This window comes from Schistosoma haematobium, chromosome ZW, assembly GCF_000699445.3.
Source record: "Schistosoma haematobium chromosome ZW, whole genome shotgun sequence".
Classification (NCBI taxonomy): domain Eukaryota; kingdom Metazoa; phylum Platyhelminthes; class Trematoda; order Strigeidida; family Schistosomatidae; genus Schistosoma; species Schistosoma haematobium.
Window position 1 is genome coordinate 4308920 of NC_067195.1, and position 25483 is coordinate 4334402.

Sequence of the window (25483 nt, forward strand, 5' to 3'; positions counted from 1 at the left end):
GGTCATCATTGAATAAACTACAATCATATTTGCACTACCCTTGACTTATAACATTAGATTTGTCATTATTACTATTATTATTATTATTATTATTATTATTATTATCATACATAGATATGCAAACAATGTTGATTAGTTGATGGGACTAATTCAATTGAAATAACCAATTATGTATTTCTAATCTAAATGATACATGAAATATTTAATCATTACGTCATAGATACCGGATAAAATTTTCTTATATAATAAATAAATATTATTATTAATGAAATGAACATTTTCATAAATTAATGTATATTAATTTCTATGGGCTCATTATTACATTATGACAATGGATTTTTCTACATGTCAATGAATATATACTACTTAATTCAAATTCTACTCATTATTATTATTTCAGTAATATATTGAATTTCATTATTAATCAATGAAACAATTATAATGATTTATTCATTATTATTATTATTATCATTATATATTGTATTATTCATGATAAATATTATTCAATGTTTCAATCAATTCAATCATATTCAACAATAAATCAATATAGAAATCAATTGCATTTACTATCACTATTACCATTAGTAGTATTAGTATTAGTATTATTATTATTATTATTATTATTATTATCATTAACAAATGTAAATCAATGGAAAACTATATTACATAATCAATTACATTTATTATATAGTGATATTACAAATGTAATCTATCAATTATATTTTTATATTATTCGAAAACATTTATCGATTTATGATCAATTATCAATTAATCAATATATTGATAAATCACTATGGTTATTATTAAGTAAGAATAAACTAAGATACATTCCTAAACAGTTCATTCAATTATTTAATGTGTTACTAACATTAATCAATGATATTAATGATAAATTACAACATTTATTCTTTATATCTTATATGAAATTTAATATTCTTATTCATTATATCTATCATAGATATTTTATAATCACCATAGCAACACATATCCATGTATTAAATCGATTAAAATTTTTTTTTCATTTTATAAATCAATATTGGAAATGTATTATTCAATATGATTATAAAAAAATATTCAAACATTATTCTATTCATCCTCATAATTCATATCTATTAATTATTAGTAAATGTTATATATTATTATTAATCATGAATACAGTATTATGTATATCAACCAAATATACTAAACATAAAAATATGACATTATACCCAGTAACAATGAATAATATCACCATCACCACCATCACCACCACCACCAAAACAACAACAACAACTAATGAATTGATTGAATCGAATCATTTATATACTAATCCAATACAATCTATTTATCATTTTAAACCACCTGATTATAAACGTCCATGTAGATATCGTTTTAATGATGATGTTGAAACTAGTACATTATTAGCTGATTATGTTATTATTGGTTGGCCAATACAAATATATCGTCGTCAATTTGGTCCATTATATAATATTAGTTTATTAGTACAAAATATATTAAAAACAGTTAAATATAGTAGATTTCCTATACGTATAAATCATTTATTAAGAATAGGACAATTTAGTATATTTCCAGATCCTGGTCGATGTTGGATTAATGTTCATAAAAATAAAAAATATATATTTTTTTTAAATCAACCAGATTGGTCTGGATTTTCAAAAATTACACAATTACCTGTTGAATATACAAATTATGCATATAATTCTATTATAAGAATTATGAAACTTGGTGGTAAGTCATGATTTCTTATTTTATTATTATATTGAATATTAGAAGTTTTTGTAGATATGATAAGTAATTTCAATGGTTAAGATCATGAATCAATTGAAGCTAGACCATCATGGAAAACCTAGAAGTATTGGATGGCCAGTAGGTCCTGAGTTCGAATCTCGCAGAGGGCGAGGTCGTGGATGCTCACTGTTACTGAGGAGTCCCACAATAGGACGAAACGGTCGTCCAGTGCTTCCAGATTTTCCATGGTGGTTGAGCTTCAACTGATTCATGATCTTAACCACTGAAATTATTATTATATTTATTTAATGAATTCATGAATGGATTAAAGTTAGACCATGATAGAAAATCTAGAAGTACTATAAGATCATAGATGCAAACTGTTGAAGGGTCTGATATTAGGATGACACAAGACATCTAGTACTTTCAGGTTTTCTACAATGGTAAGTAAATATTTATTTAATATTAAATTTCAATGGTTAAGATCATGAATCAGTTGAAGCTAGACCACCATTGAAAACCTAGAAGTATTATAAGATCATAGACGTAAATTGTTGAAGAGGCCCATATTAGGATCAAACAGCTATCCAGTTCTTCCAAGTTTTCTATAATGATCTAGTTCTAATCTACCATTAAATGACTAAAATTTTCGCAAAAACCCACTTTTTTGGAATGTAACATTGATGGTACACAATATGAGTACACAATACAAAGTACTTTGGGGGGGGGGGAAGGGGATGAAAGAAAAAGTTTATCTATCCAACGTTTAGTTATACAAAGAATCCCCATCATTTTAATAATTGAAAATCTACATCATAATTCAAATGATAAATAGTTATCAAATCAATTAGATACTTAATCTTTATCTAAATCACTCATTTGATCATGATCATACTGTACTAATATGATAATAATCAAAACTTTATCAGGTTCATGCTTTGTATGAGGTTAATATTAAGTATTCTATTGATGATTGTTATAATGTGCTTTGTAGAAGCTATAGAGATAATTTTTCATTTATTATATATTATTACTTATTAGTAGTAACGTGTTCATGAATACGTTTTTAATAAAGTATCAATGAATTCTTATTGAAAATGCAATTAAAAATCAAATATGTATTGAGTTAAATGGTGAGATTAGAATTTATGGACGACCACTGAGTGAGGTTAAAGTGACTTTGAGAATGTTCACCTACTGACTAGGGCTAATTGAGGGTTATAAACCTGTATAATGGATAATGATTGTGATTTATAGTTAAGTGTAAGAATCAGATATAGGGTTTTCATCATCAACTAACATCATCTATAATGTCAAGGTTCTATTTAGCCAAATGGATGAGTGAGTTTCGCTCTGAAATCCAAGACCTATGATCGTGAATTTGGTCGGCTCATTCATAATTTATAGTCTCGTCAGTTAGATTCAATTGACTCATGATTTCAATTAGTGAAATTTCTAAAAACTCCACAAAACCCCTTCTGATAATAATCATCTTCTCATTAGTGACTGAATTCAAGAGATACTACTGGAGTTCTAGTAAGAAGCCGTTACCAGTGGAGTTCAACCAAGTCTGTTGTGAGATACCAACTCACTGAAGACAATACTGTACAGTGGAGCAACTTCGTGGATTGTTTGAAGTTAGACATTAACATCATTAGATGCCAGGCGGCTCAGTGGTCTAGTTGGTTAAGCACCTGGCGCAAGACCGATATGTCCTGGGTTCGGATCTCGCGGTGGGGTGCGGGATCGTGGATGCGCACTGCTGAAGAGTCCCATACTAGGACGAAACGGCTGTTCAGTGCTTCCAGGTTTTCCATGGTGGATTAGCTTCAATGGACTCATGATTTCAATCAATGAAATTTCTAAAGTCTCCACAAAACCCCTTCTCAAAATAAAATCACAAAGTTTTAAACCATAAAAATGTAATTTTATACAGTAGTATACACTTCAAATCAGAAAATAGAATTATCAGAAACAAGATGCCTAAAAGTAAAGAGACGTTTCATTCAAAGGATTCATATAAAGTCATAAATCACATATATTATCGATTCATCAATTTATGAAATAACAATTCCCCATTAATTTTTTTCAATATAAAATCCATGAGTATCTTAGATCATATCATGATCCATTAAGTACAATTATTTTTAAATTCACTTGATATTCTTTGTTTGAATCTTCCTATTGATGTTTAGGACTATAAGTGATTAGTGTCTTATTGGCATATATACATACTGTGCGTAGTTGGGTTCGACTCCCAGAGTGAATATCAATCCTAAAATGCAGGTATATCCAGTTGATAAGTTCCAAGTAGGAAGAAACGCGAGTCAAACTAGATCTCACTATTGGCCACTATCCATCTTTGCATATAATACAATGACTTTTTCTGAATATCGACGTTTTCATATAATATATATCTTAACTTTTCATATACTATCAAATGAACAAATGGGTTAATCAGATACAATTTTATTGAAGTTCATAAACAGTATTTCATTCATTATATTCTTACTTAAATTCAATGCTTTGTAGCTTCAAAGACATGGTATTGATTAGTTAAACACTCAACTTTAACTAGTAATTCCAATAGTTGAGATCACGAGTTCATTGAAGCTAGGCAACCATGGAAAAACCTCTTTGTAGTCATTTAAGCATGTGTTCAGGCACATGTACATCAACAAAGAAAAGATAGGAGTAATTAGTTGACAATTTGTAATGGCATACATTAGACATATAGTTTCAACTATGTGATAAAGATATTATACTTAACTGGGGAATGTGAACAACCTTAATTTATCAGTTAGTGAGCGTTACTTATAAGTTTTTCAAGAGTTACAGTTTTAAGATTTTTGATTAAGATCATGAAGCGATTGATGTTAGACCACCATGGAGAACCTGAAAACACTGGATAGCCGTTTCATTCTATTGTGGGACTCCTCAGCAGTGAGCCTCCACGATCCCTTTAGCGGGATCCGAATTCAAGGCCTTCAATCTCGCGCACGAATGTTTAACCCCTAGAACACTGAACCGGTCGAGATCCAACAGTGTTAATGTCTTATCTCAAGCAATCTATAAAATTGAGCGACATATCCACCATTTTCATCAGTAAGTTACTATCTCACAACAGACACGCCTGAACACTGGTCACGGTTTTTCACTAAAACTCCAGGATATACCTCTTGAAGCCAGTCATTAGTGAATATATCTTAATTATTATCAGAACAGGTTTTTTTATGTGGGTATTATAGTATTTTCAGTCGTTGAAACCCCAAGTTATTTAAAGCTAGACCACCATCAAAAACTTGGAAGCACTAAATGACCGTTTCCTCCTCCTATTATAGGACTCTTTATCAGTGCGCATCGACGATCTCGCCCCTAAAGATTAGAACTCAGAACCTATCTTATTTGTTCATGTAATGCTAGACTATATTAGATGTTGATAGTTGTCTCTACATAGATATATTATTTTCATTTTTATTATATACCTATATTTATTCAAAGGATACATCATAGTGTATTATAATCCATTGTTACATAATAAATAAAATTTCATTTCTTTTTAGCAGCTATAAATAATGGTTTTTATCTAGGTGATTGAGGAATTTTGTTGTTGTTGTTGCTGATGTTTTCAGTGTTCTATCTTCTCTCTTTATGCCTTTAAGTCATATACATACATATACATAACCTGAACAAAGTAGCCTATGGTTCTGTATAGAAATAGATTCTTCCAATTCAAACAAAAATCAGTAGTTGTATATTGCGTATTAGTCAATTATGAAGTAGCTATTATTATTATTATTACTGTTTGTAGTATCCATGTATAATAGTAACATTACTAGTAGTCATCATAGTATTAGTATTCAATTCTATTCATTGACCATGACTATCAATATTAAGATTGATGATATACAAAAGTGAAAGTATGACAAGTAAATTAGTTTATTTAACTTTTTTTGTTTTCTAAATATGGTTCTTTTCTTTTCTCTTATTTTCTTTCTTTTTTTTCTTTTCAAAAGTTTTCACTCGTATTTACCAGGAGAGAAAAAAATTTTTTTCTTTTTTTTCATTTTTTTTCAAATGATATTTTTTTATTCAAATTATGATTTGACTAACCCCCCCCCAAAAGTATACATCACTTTGATAGTTACTATGTGTATAGGTATCTATTTGGTTGTATGTCTGCATGTGTCTATGTATGTATGTCTGTAGGTTTAGACTAATTGATAAAACAGAAAAAGAAAAACAAAAAAAACAAAGTTAACATCATTTTAAAATGAAAATAAATGATCTTGTTGATTGTTTTAAACAAGAACAACAACAAACAAACAAAAAGTGTAGGACAATAATCAATATTCATTATTCTATGACCTAACACTGTTTTATTTTTGCTGTTGTTGACAAGATTTAATTGTATGAATAATTGAAAAGAAAAAAAAGTATAGAATTGGTTGCATATAAGTAGGCTATCTGTTGATTTATAAGCAAAGATGGATAGTGATTAGTAGTGGAATACAGTTTGATGTGCGTTTTTTTATTCTTATTTGGGACTAGTTAGCTGAGATTTGAACCCAGTATCGTTCGCTTCAAACGTCATCGTGTTATCCACTTAGCTACTGAGTCTTGATAATCAATTGCTTGGGCAATCAAGTGAAGTTTAAATACAATTGGTATTGTTCACTTGAATCTTCTCATTGATATTTAGCACTGCAATTGATCAGTGTGTTATTGGCATATGTGCATACTGTGCGTATTGCCTCGATATCACATTAGTTCACAAGCATTCTAAGCAAACATGGATAGTGGTTAGCAGTGGAATTTAGGAGGCGCGTTTCCTCCTATTTGACACAGGTCAGCTGCACGTACCCGCATCTCACAGCTGATGTTCACTGTCTGGTACTTCAACCCAGTACTGTTCGCTTCAAACGCCGTCGCGTTATCCACTTAGCTACTGAGTCCTCACAGCCACTTGCTTGTGCAATCGGGTGAAGTTGAAATTCACTTGGCATCATTCACTTGAATCTTCCCATTGATGTTCTAGGGATCCAACTGATCAGTCTCTTATTGGCATATGTGCAACCTGTACTGATTGCCTCGATATTGCCTTTATTTACAAGCATTCTAAGCAAAGATGGATAGTGATTAGCAGTGGAATCCAGTTTGACATGCGTTTCTTTCTATTTGGAATTGGTCAGCTGGATATATCTGCATCTCAGAGTTAATATTCATTTTGAGACTCAAAGCTAGTACCTTTAGCTTGAAATGCCACTGTGTTATCTATTTAGCTACTGAGTCCTGTTGTGTGTGATAGATCACACCTACGGATTTATCCATTCCTTAAATCGAATACATTTCATTAAATAGAAGTCAATTTGTTATGAATTCAACGGATAAAATATATCGATGAGAGTTTTTGACTACACTACCATGCTGTTAGTTTTTTTCAATGATTACTTTATATTGACTCCAATGAATTTACATCTTGTTTTAAAGTCTTGAATAAACATATTCATATCCCTAAAAGCTATGAAAATAAATCATCTCCCTTTTATGGTTTGTCTAACTACCGCCTACTTTAAAGAGTAATACTTCTTCGTGTAGAACTAGTTCAAACGACATTGTAGGGCAAATATACCAATATACGTTTTAAATCTATGAAATCGGTAATTGTTGACTTTAGCCGTTTTGTTAGGTACAAGATACCTGAATAGAGCTTTAGTGATAATCGTCATTATTATTTGGATACTTTAGATAACATAATCACAGTTTTATGGGGAAAAAATGTTCCCATTTTACGTTAATTCATTTTATTCCTACTGTAAATAAATATTTCTGCTTAGAACCATAGATTATCATTCTGTTGGAGATGTTAGATCCCCAGAACTCACTTGGGAAAGGACCTAATTTTGTAATTTTATTTAGAAAATTTGAATTTCTTTATTTTCGCACCAAAAGCGCTCTTGTCATCTTCATGTCATATTTCACACTGGGAAATATCTTAAACGCTATTGGTCCGTTGCGTCTTTTAGTATGATATTTAGTAACTCTTCCCAAGGGCGGTTTTGCACTGTGTATATACGTTTTGAATTGTGTTTGTTGTTATCACTCGTTTCTGGCTGTTTTGCAGAATATACTCCCCATTCCGAGCTTGGACTTCTCCCTCTATTTAGCGGGGCTGGGACGCATCAAATAGCTAGTTTACTGGTCTTTGGTCACCGAATCTTGTTCTCGTTCGCCAATTAAGTGAACTCGTAATAGCTTTAAACGTAGCACATTCATTATACGTATTCTATATATTTGCTTTCGGAATAACAACATACACTAACTCTTTATCTTAACAACTATATATCTTTTCAATTTACAATACTTACCGATCTTATGTAAACAACTACTGGAAACCTCCAGGCCTTTGACAGGTTTTTAATTATAGTATGTCACTTTTTCACTGTGTATTCACAATTCCAGCAATACCAAACTCAGGATAAGCGGTATTGTGCGCAAGTGCCTTAACTATTAGACCACTAGACCGGGATCTAGTGGTGCATATGTCTGAGTTCAATCAATTTTCGATAATCAGCGACTAATTCCTATTTCACGTAGTGGATAACTTTTTTTCACTCCATATGTCTGAATTCAACGCTGATGATGAAATCGTGTATGCAAGACGTATATGTTAAGAAGTCTCACACTAGGATGAAACATTTATCTAAAGCTTTCTGCCTTTTAGGTGTGATTTAATTATTTTGAAACTTCAATTTTACCTTTGAAACAATCCCCACAAAAACCCTATGCTAATAATAATAATTATATCACGTTCACCATTCTGTAACTATATATTTAAAACTATTAAGTGAACTTTATATGATCACAACGTATGGTAACAACATTCTAGTAAACATACACACTTCTTTTTTCATTCATAATTTCATAGGTAAATTTATAATCATACAGTTGCGAAAATGAAGTCATTTAAAAACATTCCTTCAAGAATTTAGTTATTTTTGCCACTACATAGGTATAGTTGAATAGGCTGACTTAATTATTGCAAACGGTCAAAAGTTTTCTGAAAGATCTGAACGTCATGAGTTCAATCCCTGGGGATATTCGTAATGAAACTGTTGTTTAGTGTTCCCTAATTTTTTTTCTTCAATGGTTAAGATCATGAGTCAGTTGAAGCTAGACCACCATCAAAAACCTGGAAGCACTGAACGGCCGTTTCGTCCTATTGTGGGACTATTCAGCAGTGAGCATCCACGACCTCGCCCCCTGTGAGATCCGAACCTAGGACCTACTGGTTTCGCGCGCGAGCACATAACCACTAGACCACTGAGGCGGCCGGCATCCAATGATGTTAATGTCTAACTTCAACTAATCCACGAAATTGAGCGACACATCCACCATTGTCTTCAGTAATTTTTTTTTGGAAAATTTTGCTCCAAACGAAATCATTTTTAGTACATTACAAACTACAATTCAAACAATAAATAGGTATAGAAAATAATCCTTTTTTATATATTATCTAACAAATATCAAATGTCTTAAAAACGTCCATCTACAGTCATTTCGTTCATGCAATAATCTATTGCAATCTGTATATGATCTTCATGGAGGTTTGTTCGTTGAGCTGGTCGTGGAGTTTTGATTGTTCTTCTGAACGACATCATCAGCACTAACTTTAGATAGAAGTGAAGTATTCGAATTTCTCCACATATGGCTCATAGCTTGTTCTGTAGACCTCAAAGCAAACAATGACAAGTTTAAGGTCAACAAGAACCAATCAACATCGAGGTCTGCAAGACAAGCTGAGAGCCATATGTGGAGAAATTCAAATACTTCACTTCTACCAGAAGTTTATGTTGATGATGTCGTTCAGAAGAACAATGAGAACTCTACAATCAAACTATCCAACTCAAAGAACATAACTCCATCAAAATTATTCACTTGAATTACAAATCTTCTTCATCATCTCAAAAGTATATAATCTTGTTCAACCTACAAATTATAATTGATAAAAATTAGTTGACTAATCTATTATGTTAATAAACTATTCTAGCTATAATTGTGTAAAATTTATTAATTCTAGGCTAATATTCATCATTTCTGAAGCAATTCGGAAAACTCTCCCAGTCTCCCACATTGTACAAGCATTCCATGTACCTAAATAAATGGTTGCTCTGATTGTCAGAAGAGGCATAGCCTCATGACTTCTGAAGGAACTCGACTTTTACCATGAGGCATTATAACTCTTCTAAATGAAGACATTCTAACTCCTAAGGAAGAGTTTAAATGATTTGAATACTTTTTTTTCTGGTTAGCGTTTTTTTTAGCCAGTTAGTATTCTACGGAATGGAGTTGCTAACTTCATGCCCAACCCTCCTCCTTTATCCAGGCTTGGGACCAACAGTAGTCTCAGAGGGGCTCTAGTTGGAGATCATATTCATCATAGTAATAATATTTTGGATATATTCTTGTAAATAGCATTGATTATTAACAAAATGCATGATAAAGTTTTGAACTGGTTTATTGATTAAATTCTAAATTCCCCTCCACCGCCCGCGTAAAAATAAAATTTACAAAAAAAGGTACCCAGTTCATTAAACAGGAAAAAGGCAATAAAATTGTAAATATTCTTTATATAGAATTCTATAAATTCTTTATTGATTTTTTTATACATCTCATTAACCTGGATACATTAGTAACTAGATAGATATTTTTATATTTAGTCAAATGTAATAAATAGATTTACAAAGAAATAGAGAATACTTTCTCTCTCTCTCCCCCCTTCTCTCTCTCTCTTCATCTAATGTTCCCTCTTTTATCCAAAATCAAATATTAAAAACAAAGTAAGCTAAAGATAAAATATAAATAAATTAGAAAATGTTGGCTCTTCTGTCGAATACACAACAATAAATTCAAGAGAAGTTGACTAGTGTAGAAGTAGTTTCAATAGAAGTAGGGCTCAGTAGATACAAAGGGAAAAGTAAGATTCTCCGATACAAAATAATATGCACCAATCAAACCACACTTGATGGAAAAGCTTTGGAGGACATAAAAAATCTTTACATAACTGGGAAACATCATTGATGAACACGGTGGATCGGATGCAGATGTGAAGGTGCAGATGAGTAAAGCAAGAGTAGTATATTTACAATAGAAAAATATCTGGGAATCAAAACAACTGTCAAACAATACCAAAGTCAAAATTTTCAATACAAATATCAAGATAGTTCTACCATATCGGGCGGAAACCTAGAGAAATATGAAAGCAATAATCCAGGAGGTACAAGTGTTTATTAACAGTTGACTACGCAAAATATTTCATATCTATTAGATAGACACGATCAGCAACAACCTACTGTGGGAGAGAACAAACCAAATTCCAGCAGAGGAAGAAATCAGGAAGAATCGTTGGAAGTGGATAGAATACATATTAAGGAAAGCACCCAACTATGTCATAAGTCAAGCCCTCACTTGGAATCCTTAAGATCAAACGAAAAGAGAACGAACAAAGAACACCTTACTCCGATTAATGTAGACAGACAAGAGAAGAATGAACAACAATTGTATAGAACTAGAAAGGAAAGCTCATGACAGAGTGGGTTGGAGAATGCTGGTCGTCGCTCAATGCTCCGTCGAGACTAACAGCCGGAAGTAAGTAAGTAAATTAGAGAATAGAGTTTTCATGCTGATTTCTTTCTTATCATGGTTATAAAATTAGTTTTTTCTATACTTGTAAAGTATAACTAATTCTTTAATTCATTGTTTCAAATCCCTGGTGTCAAAGAGAAAAAGTTAACTATCAAACTGATAATGATAATCTTTTTTTAAACTTGATTTCATATTTATTTCTTCTGATTAACAAAGAAGCCGCTTCTGAAAAAAACTAACAAACGAAGGGATTGAATATTTGTCGCTTCCTGTGATGAATTCTTCAGAAAAATCATTCTTAATTAGTTATTATCCTTTTATGGTATAAGAATTAATTTTGTAAGACTATGAATTATCCTAATAAGAAATTATAATTAGATATTTTATGTTACTTACTTATTTATGACCGTTACGTCTCTTGTGGAAGAGCATAGGCCGCCTACTAGCACTCTCCACCTAACCTTGTCCTGGGTAATCCTTTCTAGTTATTTCTAGATGCTATTCATCCCTTTCATGTCTATTTCTAATTCCTAATATAGTGTGTTCATTGGCATTCCTCTTTTCTGTTTCATATATTCCATCGTAAAAGTATCGATCAAATAAAAATCATATAATTCAGAATGAAATCATGCTAGAAACATGAAGAAAGAAAAGAAAAAAAGACAATCATTTCATGCTTTTGATTGATGTCAGACCATCATTGAAAGCCTAGAAACACTGGACGGCCGTTTCGTCTTATTGTGGGACTCCTCAGCAGTGCTCATCCGTGACCTCACTCACAGGATTCGAATCCAGGGCCTTCTGTCTCGCGCGCGAACACTTAACAACTGGACCACTGACACGGCATCCAACGGTGTTAATGTCTAACCTCAACCAATCCGTGTTGGGTAGAGACAGGCATCTACATCGGTACAATGGAAGATGGTCGCACAATTTCGTGGTTTGGTTGAAGTTAGACATTAACACCATTGGATGCCGGCTCATTTGGTCCAGAGATTAAGCGTTCGAGAGCGAAACCAAGGGTCCTGGGTTAGAAAAACTTTGGTGTGGGATTGTGGATACGCACTGCCGAGGAGCCCCTTAGCAGGATGAAACGGCAATTCAGTGCCTCTAGGTCTTCAATGATGACATGGGACTCCTCAGCGGTGCGTATCCACGATCCCGTCCCCCGCGAGATTCGAGCCCAGTCTCGCGCGCGAACGCTTAACCATTAGACCACTGAGCCAGTATCCAACGGTGTTAGTGTTTAACTTCAACCAATGTTAAGGAGTTCCATACTAGGACGAAACGGCCGTCTAGTGTTTCCAGGTTTTTCATGGTGTTCTAGCTTCAAATAACTCATGATTTCAACTATTGAAATAACATAGTTTGTCTAAAGGAAATATTAAATCACATTTAGATTAGGGAAAGTTATTCCCACTGAACAATTAACTCTGATTATGAAAGATTGATAATTCTAGTTTAAACTATAAAATAATGATGCATGCTTATTTGAGCATAGTTTTCAATGATTAAATGATATCAACGTCAATCATGTAAATTATTTCTAAAACTTAATACAAAATAATGAGAATACCTTTAGTTGAAAAGGTCAAAATTACTTACATACATACCATAGTCGAATATATATTCAAAGGTGAGAAGTATAATAATTCGGCAAATCTATTATGACAAACATTTAATCAATAAAGATTATCAATTTGTAAGTTTATACTTATGAACTATATGTATATAGGCTTCATATTGATGAGGTCAGTTATTCAGTTACAACGTGCGATCAGGCACGTATATGAATCGATTCAAATTACAACACTTCATTAGTACAATATGATCATCACCAAATTCATAGAAGTAGTTAATTCAATGGTGGTAATATATAAAAGAAAGATTGCATATAAAAGTCTAGTACAAGAAGAAAGAATTAGTTCATAGAAAGAAAGATAAAAAGCAATTTTAATCTCATAGTTTAAGGGAAGACAAAGAGTGTATACATCTACGCCATTGTGATCGATTCTGAGCCATGTCACCAAAACTCTTCCACCATTGGTTACAATAGTCACGCGGACCCCCGCCAAGTATTCTGCATCTAACAACATGGCTCAAACTAGAAGTTAGTGACTTTTTGGTTTGGACGTCGCTAACTTTCTTCCAACCATTTCCAACACTAATTAGCATTACACGTCATGATAATCGGTATTCAGGCATACGTAACACGTGGCTCAAGCATCGCAGTCGATGAAGATCCACAACCTCATTAACTGATTTACCACCATTCCCTAGTACCCTGCATCTAACGTCACTATCACTTACTCGGTGATCCAAATAGATACGAGCAATATTTTTTAAGACATCCGTGATCAAATACTAGTGACTTACGAATATCTTCTAATCTTATTGACCACGTTTCACAGCCGTAAAATAGAAGAGATGAACTGCTGGCAGTATATTCACCCCTTATGCATAGGGTACATATATTTCATTGAAATAATGCAATACATCCATTAAATTATTAACTATTAAAGAAGACTACTCAATAAAGACAATTTTCGTTTCATCTATGTCAATTAAGTTTGTTTTATAGTTTTTTTTATGCAACACTCCTCAATCTTATCACAGACTACCTTATGAATCATGTAGTTTTCGAATGTCCTATACTTAAGGATTTCTTAAGTCTTTTGTTTAATATATAATGAATCAATTAATAAATAATGTTTTGCTGATAAATACTTATTGCAACTAGTGTGATTTACGGTGTTTTTGAAGAACTTTCGACTGATGTTACATACTACTTATTATCAGAAGGGGTTTTGTGGAGATTTTTAGAAATTTCATTGATTGAAATCATGAGTCAATTGAAGCTAGGCCACCATGAAAAACCTGGAAGCACTGGACGGCCGTTTCTTCCTATTGTGGGACTCCTCAGCAGTGCGCATCCACCATCCCGCAACTCGTGAGATTCGAACCCAGGACCTATCAGTCTCGCTCCAGACGCCTAACCAACAAGACCACTGAGCCTAAACGAACCCAGGACCTATCTATCGACATCAGTAGCACACACCACAGTTCACAATTGTTACTTCAAATTAAACTGATGAGGTAACAACGAAATGTAACTGGTATATGCTTTTTTCCCAAAAAAAAGGTTTTTATAAAGTTGTAGTAGAAATTAACTGTATAGATTATTCATAAAATTGCGTTTATTCAAAATAATTTACAGGTCAACAATTATGTATATATCAGTATAGTCTTGTGAAGATTGTTGCATTTATGATTGAGATCATGAATCGATCGATGGGTTCGAGTCCTACCTAAGCAATCGTGTATACAAATTGCTGATGAATCTCACATCAGGACAAAACGGCTGTCTAGTGCTTCCATGTTTTCAAGAGTGGTTTAACATCAATCAACTGGTGATCTTAATCAAAAACTTAATAATCTCCACAATCACATACTGAGAATATGTTTTACTTCACAATGTAAATATGTTTTCATTTCATTGAGATATTATAGTTATAGCTTGTGGACTAGGGTAATTTTACATTGGTTTTCAGGAAAACCAGATACCATTCAGACTTTCACATGACAACCCAAATAGTACATCTCAATCCAATTTAAAAGGAGAGCAAGACACCACTCAGGTTCAAATTTTATAACCTAAGTAGTACAGCTCAATCCCACTTCATAGGAGAGCCAGACACCGTATGGGTTTTAACGCTACAATCTGAATAGTACAGCTCAATCCTGTGGTGCAACCACACAAGTACCAAGCACCCTAGTGGATCATTCGCACCAACCATATACAAATTCATGTTATATGTATAGTTATTCCGATCAATGATCGCATGAATCAATGATGCACAGCACGAACAGGCCAAAGTTGACCTATTGAAATATACTAATAAGAAACCAATTCATGGAATTGATTGAACGTTACAGTTTATTTTATACTAACAAATATAAGTGACATGATGATAATAATTTATAGGATCATTAATGTTTTCATGGACTAGTTATCATATTCTTCTTATTGGTTATGATCTAACTCATTAAAAATGTCGAAGAAAAAAAGCATTAAAAGAATATCATTAAGTGATTACACAAATGATAACCCAGAATTTTTAAACAATTCCTTTCTAGTTTTATCCAATCCTTGTTCATTCTTCTCTTGTCTGTCTACATTAATCGGAGTAAGGTGTTCTTTGTTCGTTCTCTTTTCGTTTGATCTTAAGGATTCCAAGTGAGGGCTTGACTTATGACATAGTTGGGTGCTTTCCTTAATATGTATTCTATCCACTTCCAACGATTCTTCCTGATTTCTTCCTCTGCTGGAATTTGGTTTGTTCTCTCCCACAGTAGGTTGTTGCTGATCGTGTCTATCTAATAGATATGAAGTATTTTGCATAGAGAATTGTTAACTGATTAAGGTACTATCTTAATGCATAAGATATAGTTCAAACACCAAGTCTTTTTAATATTCTCTATATTGTCCCTCTGAAAAATATGATCATGACTGTAATTGATCCGTCGCTTTTTGACATATATGCATCCTGTGTGTATCGCCTTGATACAGCCTTAATTTACATGTATTAGAAGCAAAGATGGATAGTGGTTAGCAATGAAATCCCTTTTGACCTGCGTTTCGTCCTCTTTAAGAATGATCAGCTGAATGTACCTACATCTTAGAGTTGATGTTCACTTTGGGACTCGAACCTCTGTACACTACCGTTCTCTTCAAATGTCATTGTATTATCCACTTAGCTACTAAATCCTAATATCCACTTGCTTGTACAATGGGGGTGAAATTTAAATTCACTTGATATACATTTACTTAAATCTTCTTTATTGGTGTTTTTCAGTACTGTCATTGATCAATCTCTTATTAGCATATATGTATATTGTGCATATTGCCTAGATATTGTTTTATAAACAATAATGAATAGATAACGTTTATTTTAATTGCTACCATAATCAATATCTATTTATTACACTTTATCAAGATAAAAAATGAGGGAAAAAAGAAAGAGAAATTTATCGTCATTTATAACATGTTCCATCGGTATATTATGTCATTGAAACTAAACGAAACAAACAGAAATATTAAAATGATAATCATTTAGATAATAATGATTATAATTTTAAGCATTTTTATCATCTTTCAAACAGTTTAAGGTTATAGAGAATTCTGGAAATAAAATACAGAAAGAAAATTTTAAACATAAATTATATGAACAAAGATGGATAGTGACTAGCAATGGAATCCAGTTCCACACGCGCGTTTCGTCCTATTCGTGACTCGTCAACTGGATGTGACTGCATTCTACAACTGATATTCATTCTGGGACTCGAACCCAGTACTATAGGCTTCAAGGGCCATCAACTCTGAGATACAGGTACATCTAGCTGACGAGTCGTAAATTGGATTTCACTGCTAACCACTACCGACCTTTACTTAAAAAGCTTGTGACTTAAGGCTATATTGAGGTAATCCGCATAGGATGCACATATGCCAACAAGAAATTAATCATTTGAAGTCCTAAACAACAATGGGAATATATAAATAAAACAACACCAAGTGAATATAATTTATATGATAACAATCAAATAAATGTGAATTGAATAAAGTTAGATATTAACATCAGTTCAGTGGTCTAGAGTTTAAGTGTTCATAAGCAAGATCAAAAGTCTCAGGATCGAACCTCACGTGTGGGATGGTGGATGCGCATTGCTGAGGAATCTCATACTAGAACAAAACGGTCGCCTTGTGCTTCCAACACTACTTCATTCTATTTAGAACACCTATTAGTATGTTTACTACTGTAAACAAATTCATTTCAATGTTATGATTATTGGACGTAATCTATACTTTCAATATAGATAGTAGTGTTAAACCTTTAACAGTAGTTTTTTTTTATTACATAGAGATGATAGTGTCCACAATTGGTTGATCATTGGGTGATGATCAATGTCATGTGTGTCAAATTCTTCGAATGTTATAGACCAAGTTTCAATGTAGCCACTAGTCTAAGTGACTCGAAGTGTTAAGCCCAACTACATAAATGCAATTAAACTCAACATTTGATGCTCATCATTTTTACTATAAATAGAAAAATGGTATGTTATATGTCTCAACAAAGTGAAGATATTTCCATAAGATAAACAGTTTTCATTTGTAAAATGAAATTGTAGTAGCTCTGCTTCGTTAATCAATCACCGTAACCGTTATTATATAAATCCCCAACGGTGTTTGAAATCAAAAGCCAATAAGAAATGGCAACTACAGTTTATTAGCGAATAGCACAGATTACTAAGCCATAAACACATCAAGCGAATTTAAAGCAGAGAGATGAATATGTGTATGTAAGCACATACAGAGACAAATGTATAGTCAAATCGAATCAAGACACAACTAGGCAAATCAAAGGCTAATAATAGGATTCGATTACATATATACATGAAGAAAAGAATGAATCATCGAGTGATATTTAAGAAGACAATGGTGGATGTGTCGCTCAATTTCGTGGATTAGTTGAAGTTAGATACTAACACCGTTGGATGCTGGTCTAGTGGTTAAGCGCTCGTAGATGCGCACTGATAAGGGGTCCCACAATAGGACAAAACGACCGTCCAGTGCTTCCAGGTTTTTTTCATAGTGGTTTAGCTTCAATTGACTCATGATCCCAACCATTGAAATTACTGTAATATCCACAAAAACCTTTCTGATATATATTTGCATTTTAGCTAGAGCCTACACGTTTATACAGACAAGATATTGATCATAATAGTATAAAGAAATATAAGAACTATTACTGTTCAAATAACATTTTCTGTTAAATAGGTTCATAAAACGGCTTAACTAAAATTAACCATAATCAAAATTGATTGTAAGGGAGTTGCTATAATATATAACTTGGTTTACATTTAATAAGATTTGAAATGGTTCAGATTGAGATCATGAACTGATTGATGTTAGACCACCGTTGGAAACGTGGAAGCACTGGATGGCTGTTTCTTCCTATTGTGGGACCTCTCAGCAGTGCGCATCCACGATCCCGCTCTCGGGAATCGAACCCAAAACCTTCAGTCCCACGCGCAAACGCTTAACCTACTAGACCACTGAGTTGGCATCTGATGATATTAGTATCTAACATCAACCAATCCACGAAATGCGCACTGCTGAGGAGTCCTACGATGGGACGAAACGGCCATCCAGTGCTTCCAGGTTTCCAACAGTGGTCTAACATCAATCGGTTCATGATCTCAATCAAAAACTTAATCTCCACAACCCCTATACTAAAATGGTTCAATTCATCAATAATAACTAAATACACATACATGCACACATATTGAACAATACTCAATAAGAAAACAAATAACAAACTCATTCATCATAACTCAATCTAATTGTTACGTAATAGGAGAGTAATTGTAGTTGCATTTTTTAAAATGTAATCTTTCTCAATTATATTTATAGTAGTTCAATACAATAATGAAAAATTAACTCTATCACAATTAATGGAGTACAAAACGAAAAGAAACATGCTTATATAAATGGTCCAAAATAAACTTTAGACACCCTAGACGACTATTCTTATATGATTGTTTTCTAACGATTCATTATAATAGAATAATAATAATAATAATAATAATAATAATAATAGGATTTGTTTCGTACACCTAAAGAAAAATAATATCCATGTACACACATCTATATATATCTAATCCTGTAGGCACAAATTCATGTAGACATGATTTTCAAGAAACTAGGACTGTTGATGTAAATGCAAGCGAAAGAGAATGAGAGAAAGTGAGTGAGCGAAAGAGAGAGGGAGAGGGCGAGCGAGAAGTAGTTGAACAGAGTAACATAATACAATGTGAAAAGAAAAAAAAGGAAAAAAAAGAGGTTAACATTTTTGGACATCATTTATCAAAAGCAAATGTGCATCATAGAGAGGAAAGAATAGAAACAAACACACACACAAAAAAAGAAGAAAAAAAGAAACAAAATAAACAAAACTAAGAGAATAGTTCTGTCTAAAATAAGAAACAACATAATGCACCCTCTCTTTATTTATAGTTTACCTTAGATACTTAAACATATGTATGGTAAGTTAAAACATATATACAGTCAATAGTTAATCTAATATAAGCAGTATGGTATTATTTTGTCAAAATTGGTCCGTTGAAGATATTGGCATAAATAATGGTGATTAAATAGATGAATATATAACATTGACAGGCTTGACCTAAACAATATCTATATATATCTATATAGTATACAAATGTAACTAATTCAATGAGACTAGTAGACTATACTTATAATATTTACAATAACTTGGTATATTTTTAATGTACAAATAGATTGTAGAATCTATAATGAAAGATGAAAATTGTTTTCTCAGTTTACACGTCAACAACTAAAATATTTACATGAAATTGAAAAATTAAAAAAAAGTTGTGCTTTCATTCCACACAACTTTGTCTTTTCTTAGAGAATGTTAATAGTTGAGTGGATGAGCATCGCTGAGAAGTCCTACAATAGGACGAAATGGCTGTCCAGTTTTTTCAGGTTTTCCATGGTGGTCTAGCTTCAATTGACTCATGATCTCAACTGTTGAAATTATTACAATCTCCACAAAACCCCTACGGATACTAATAGTTGAATTCATGAGTTAGATTAAGTTAGACCACCATTGAAAACCTGGAAATATGGGATGGTTGTATTGTCCTAGTGTGGGATTCTTCAACAGTGGGCATACATGATGCTAGATACGAGATTCGGACCCAGGATCTAACGGTGTTAATATCTAACTTCCATAAATCCATGAATGACTTTGTAACCATTTATCTATTGTCTGAAACAGATACTTGTTTTTACCCAACACGGATTGGACTCCAACTAAAACTGTCATCAATAAACATTCAATTCAATGTTCATTGTAAACAAATTGACTAAGGTTTGAAATAGTAGTTATGTTGTCTGATCATAATGGTAATTGATTAAGAGGTAGAAACTGAGAAAATTGTCCTGAATGATCATCAAAGCTCTACAATTGAACTATCTTATTCACAGAACATAACACCATTAAATACATTCACTTGATCTGGCAAGTCTGAAATCATTTCACAATTCATATAAATCATACAAACTAGTTCTCCTTACGAATCATATGTTAATATTTATGTATAATATCGATGAACATAGTTAATTTCGATTGTACCTTAGTAAATATATTGTTTTATAAATTTTTACAATGACAACTATGGTTTCTATCTAACAACTTCAAACTATTGCCTTTATAACCAAATACTGACCTGATTATCCATGAATCGTTGGTAACAGTTCAAGTATCTTTTTACCGTGATAGCATCGTACTTTACTTTTGAATTGTTAAGAGTGAGTGTGTAAATACTCTTATATTTCTGATGATATCTATAATGCGTAATGTATTTTGTAATTTATTTTCATGAAAATCACATCTAGCAACATATTATTCAACCAGAAACTATATCCAAATCTATAAGAAAGATAGATGGTGGTTACCAGTTGAATCATCCGTTTTTGGGACTGGTCAACTAGATGTACCTTCATTTCAGAGTTGATATCCACTTTGAGACATGAACCCAGTACCGTTCGCTTTAAACGACATCACGTTATCCATTTAGCTACTGAGTCCTACTAGCCACTATCCATCTTTGCTAATAATATTTGTGATTTAAAGCAATATCGAGGCATTCCGCACATGATGCACATATGCCAATAAGAGATTCATCAATTACAGTCTTAAAAAACAATGGGAAAATACAAGCAAATAATACCAAGTGAATACATCCAATTCTAATTGATAAAGTTGAGTTATCATTTTACTACTTAAATTATAGAAGACTGAATCGAAACAAAATTATTAAAATGCATTTCATATTTCCCCTGGTAACAATTTGACCTGTGCTCAGTAACATTTCTATCGATGTAATATCATAAAATACATGATTTTCCTTATATATAATAACAATGATAATAATGTCTAAACAGTTTTACAGAAAATTGATTCTGACATTCGATATGACAAGCTTGACAGAAAAGCTGTATAGACATAATTATCTGAAGAGCTGTAAGGATCTTGTGATAGTAAAGGAACTTAGTACGTTTCTTAGTTTTTCTGTCAAGGTTGCCATAACGAATGTCAGAATTATTATTATTATTATTATTATTATTATTATTATTATTATTATTATTATTATTATTATTAGTGGCGATATTCAACATTATATGTTTGATACAATAAAGAATTCTCAACACAAGGTATTTCAGCGAGTTTCCCATTTCTTATTTCTTGATCGATTCTGAGGACAAATATTGAGTGGTTACCAATTAAATATTAGTAGTCCAGTCAATCGACATGGGAATAATGTACATTCTTTTCGCTGCATATTACCAGTAACCACGATGTCTCTGATTAGCCTCTTTTGTAACTTGCACAACGAAACGTTGTACAGTTTTCAGAAACTCATCTAAATAGGTAATGCAACTAATAGGCATAATGATGTGTTAAAACAAACAAACAAGAAAATAGATAACTTGTTGAAATATCCAGATGTCAGGAACAGATAGCCTTGATATTCAAGTAGACCGCCTTATATAACTGATAATCATTACACTTATCAGAAGGGGTTTTGTGGAGATTGTAGTAATTTTAACAGTTGAGATCATGAGTCAATTGAAGCTAGACCAACATGGAAAACTTAGAAGAACTGGACAGCCGTTTCGTCCTAGTGTGAGTCTCCTCAACAGTGCGCATCCACGACACTTATCATTGTATGGAATTATAATTGGTATAAAAAAATATATATGAATGATACTTTCATTTGTATTGTTTAACTAAAGAAGACACTCGTTTTAACCATTAGTTCTTCTTCTTCTTTATACATGTACATTTCCTTTTTTCTTAACGGATCTCATATTGAAATTACACCGACACTTTATCGTACAATTTTTTGCTCCTTTATTTTTCTCCCCCCCCCCTCTCTCTCTTTTCCCCCCAGTGATAAGAAAGAAAAAAAGAAGACTTAAAGAGGTATCTGTTTTTAATTTAGCAGTTAGAACTATATTAGCATTTACAAAATATTATGTGAGGGGGGAGGTGAAGGTAATATTTTTTACATAAACTATGTTAATGATTTCATAGTACACTTGTCAGTGAGGTGATATAATAATAATCTACAAAATATTAAGTGTTATATTTAACACATTTAAAGTTATATTAAAGTTATCAGTTTGAATGACCTTAACACATTATAAAACTGAGTTTTTCTTTTTTTTTTTGTGAATAGTGCAAATATTGTATTCATTACTTGTATTTAGTTAGTTTAAAGGTAAATTAGATTAGAAACATTTTAGGTAAATTGTAAATAAGAGAATTCAGTAATATAGTTAGATATAGTTAGTAGTATTGTAGTGAAGGAGAACACAGGTGAAGACAACCGAATTATATTTAGCACAACATTACAGAGTTACTTGATAAAATAGAAAAACCATACTATAATACTTAGTTTGCAAAATGTTCATTGATTGTCTCGAACTTCATTGTTCTTGCATTTCCATACTAATTGCTTTCTATTCCCGCTCTTCCTTTCTTGATCTTCCCCATCTTCTGCTACCAGACATTATATTCCTGACTCGCGTTATATACTACTTATATCAATATAAATAGCACGCACCACAGTATTTTATTAAAGAACAATGTAATATACATATATATACTTGGTAAATATTTGAAGTGTGATGTTTAAAAGTCCAGACCTATTCACATAATTAGATATTGTCAAACTAATTTATTTTATCACAAGAGGTTTTTATGGATATTATAGTAATTTTAATAGTTGAGATAATGAGTCAATTGTAGTTAGATCACCACGGAAAACCTGTAAGCAATTTTGTGGATTAGTTAAAATTAGACATTAACACTGTTGAATACCGGCCGGCTCAGTGGTCTAGAGGTTAAGTGTTCGCGCGAGCAAGACCGATAAGTCCTGGGTTCGAATCTCGAGAGCCGGGATCGTGGATGCTCACAATAGGATGAAATGGGAGTTCAGTGATTCCAGATTTCCCATGGTGGTCTAACTTCAATTGATTCACGATCTCAACTATCATAATTTATTTAGTGATGGTTTAATGAATTGAAAATAAATACAAATTATCCATTATGTAAAATTCACTTGGTATTGTTTACTTGAATCTTCTCATTGATGTTTAGTACCGCTATTGATCAGTCTCTTATTGGCATATGTACATCCTGTGCGGATCGTCTCGATATGGCTTTAAGTCACAAGTTTTATAAACAAAGATCGATAGTGGTTAGCAGTAGAATCCAGTTTGACACGAATTTCGCCCTATTTGGGACTGGTCAGCTGAGTCTACCTGCATCTCAGATATAATATTCATTTTGGGAATCGAACCCAGTGCCGTTCACTTCAAAATAAAATTGTTAATGTTGATATGACTCATATGACTCATACATATTAGGTGAAATTTTTAAGATCTATGATCAAAACAAATATGGGTCAGACAAGTGAAGATAAATAATAGAGCAATTAAAATTGGATCCATTTAGCTGCTGAGTCCTGATAGCCACTAGCTGATCAACCGCAGTCCTAAATAACATAGGGGAAGATACAAATAAAACAACAATAAGTGAATTTAAAAACTTCACCGCTTGGCACAAGCAAGTGGCTATCACTACTCAGCAGCTAATTGGATAACGTGATGACGTTTGAAAAGAACGGTACTGGGTCTGCGTCCCAAAGTGAACATCAATCTGAGATGCAGATTAATCGAGCTGATGAGTCCCAAAAAGGACGAAATGCGCATCCCGTATTCCTTTTCTAGCCACTATCCATCTTTACTTATCTACTATGTAGTTATAAATAATTTAGCAGACAATAAGTTATAGCTATATAATAGTTATATAATATGGCTTTGTGGGTGAGGGTAATTTTACATTGGTTTTCAGAAGAACCAGACACCATTCAGACTTTCACATGACAACCCAAACAGTACAGCTCAATCCAGTTTAACAGAAGAGCAAGACACCGCCCAGGCTTAAATTTTATAACCCGAGCAGTACAGCTCAATCTCGCTTCACAGGAGAACCAGACACCATATAGGCTTTAACGCTACAATCTGAAAAGTACAGCACAATCCTGTGGCGCAACCACACAGGTACCAAGCATCCTGCTGGACCATTCGCACCATTCACATCCACATTCATATTACATGTATAGTTATTCCGATCAATGATTGGGTTAATCAATGATGCACAGCAGAAACAGGCCAAAGTTGACCTATTCCGCTCATTAATGTTAGCAATGGCGATATGCCTTACAATGTCCCAATGAAAATGGCCTTTGAGAACACTGAAAAGCAACCACCAGTATGAGTGAAATCTACTATGTAGTTATAAATAATTAAGCATACAATAAGTAGATATCTTTTTTTTCAAAATTGTATATTCACATATCATATGAGCCCTAGTTTGCATCTGCTTAGTAGTATACAATCAATTACAATTCATTGTAAATTCATGGAAAAATCAAGACATTTGAATTGTTCAGTTATTTTCACATTTAAGTTCTATCAATTCGTTACATATGGTAGTCGTCGCAAAATTCTTTATCCATTTAATCAAATACTATTTTGGCATTTTAATTGATATCAATTCGTGATGAACATCCTAAATTGAATGACATCCAGCTCAATGGTCTAGTAGTTAAGCGTTCGCGTGAGAGATAGATAAGTCCTAGGTTTGTATCTCACGAAGCGGGATCGTGGATATACACTGATGAGGATTTCCATACTAGGTCGAAACGACCATCCAATGATTCCAAGTTTTCCATAATGATCTAACATCAATCGGTTCATGATCTTAATTATTAAAATAAATTTTCTCCTAATATAATCAAATTGAATTTCTCTTATTAGTAATCATACTTTAATTACATTTTAGGTCATTAGGATAAATAGTTATGATATATTGAATGAACAGTTTGATAACTATAAAATATGTTTATTGATTTCTATGATGAACAAAATCACATTTCTAGTTTATTCTCTAAT

General features: G+C 32.6%; 1 protein-coding gene across 2 annotated transcripts in view; it reads left to right on the forward strand.

The window, feature by feature from the left end:
• Positions 1-506: 506 nt before the first annotated feature.
• The window catches only part of MS3_00002623 (uncharacterized protein), a gene marked incomplete at its 5' end in the record, with an annotated part of 131420 nt that continues 106443 nt past the window's right edge, over positions 507-25483 (forward strand). The window contains one exon of one of the 2 annotated variants that reach the window (XM_012936287.3): positions 507-1728. In XM_012936287.3, the coding sequence (XP_012791741.3) occupies positions 507-1728 (1222 nt within the window). The remainder of the gene's footprint in view (positions 1729-25483) is intronic. The other variant, XM_051210228.1, reaches the window with a different exon arrangement.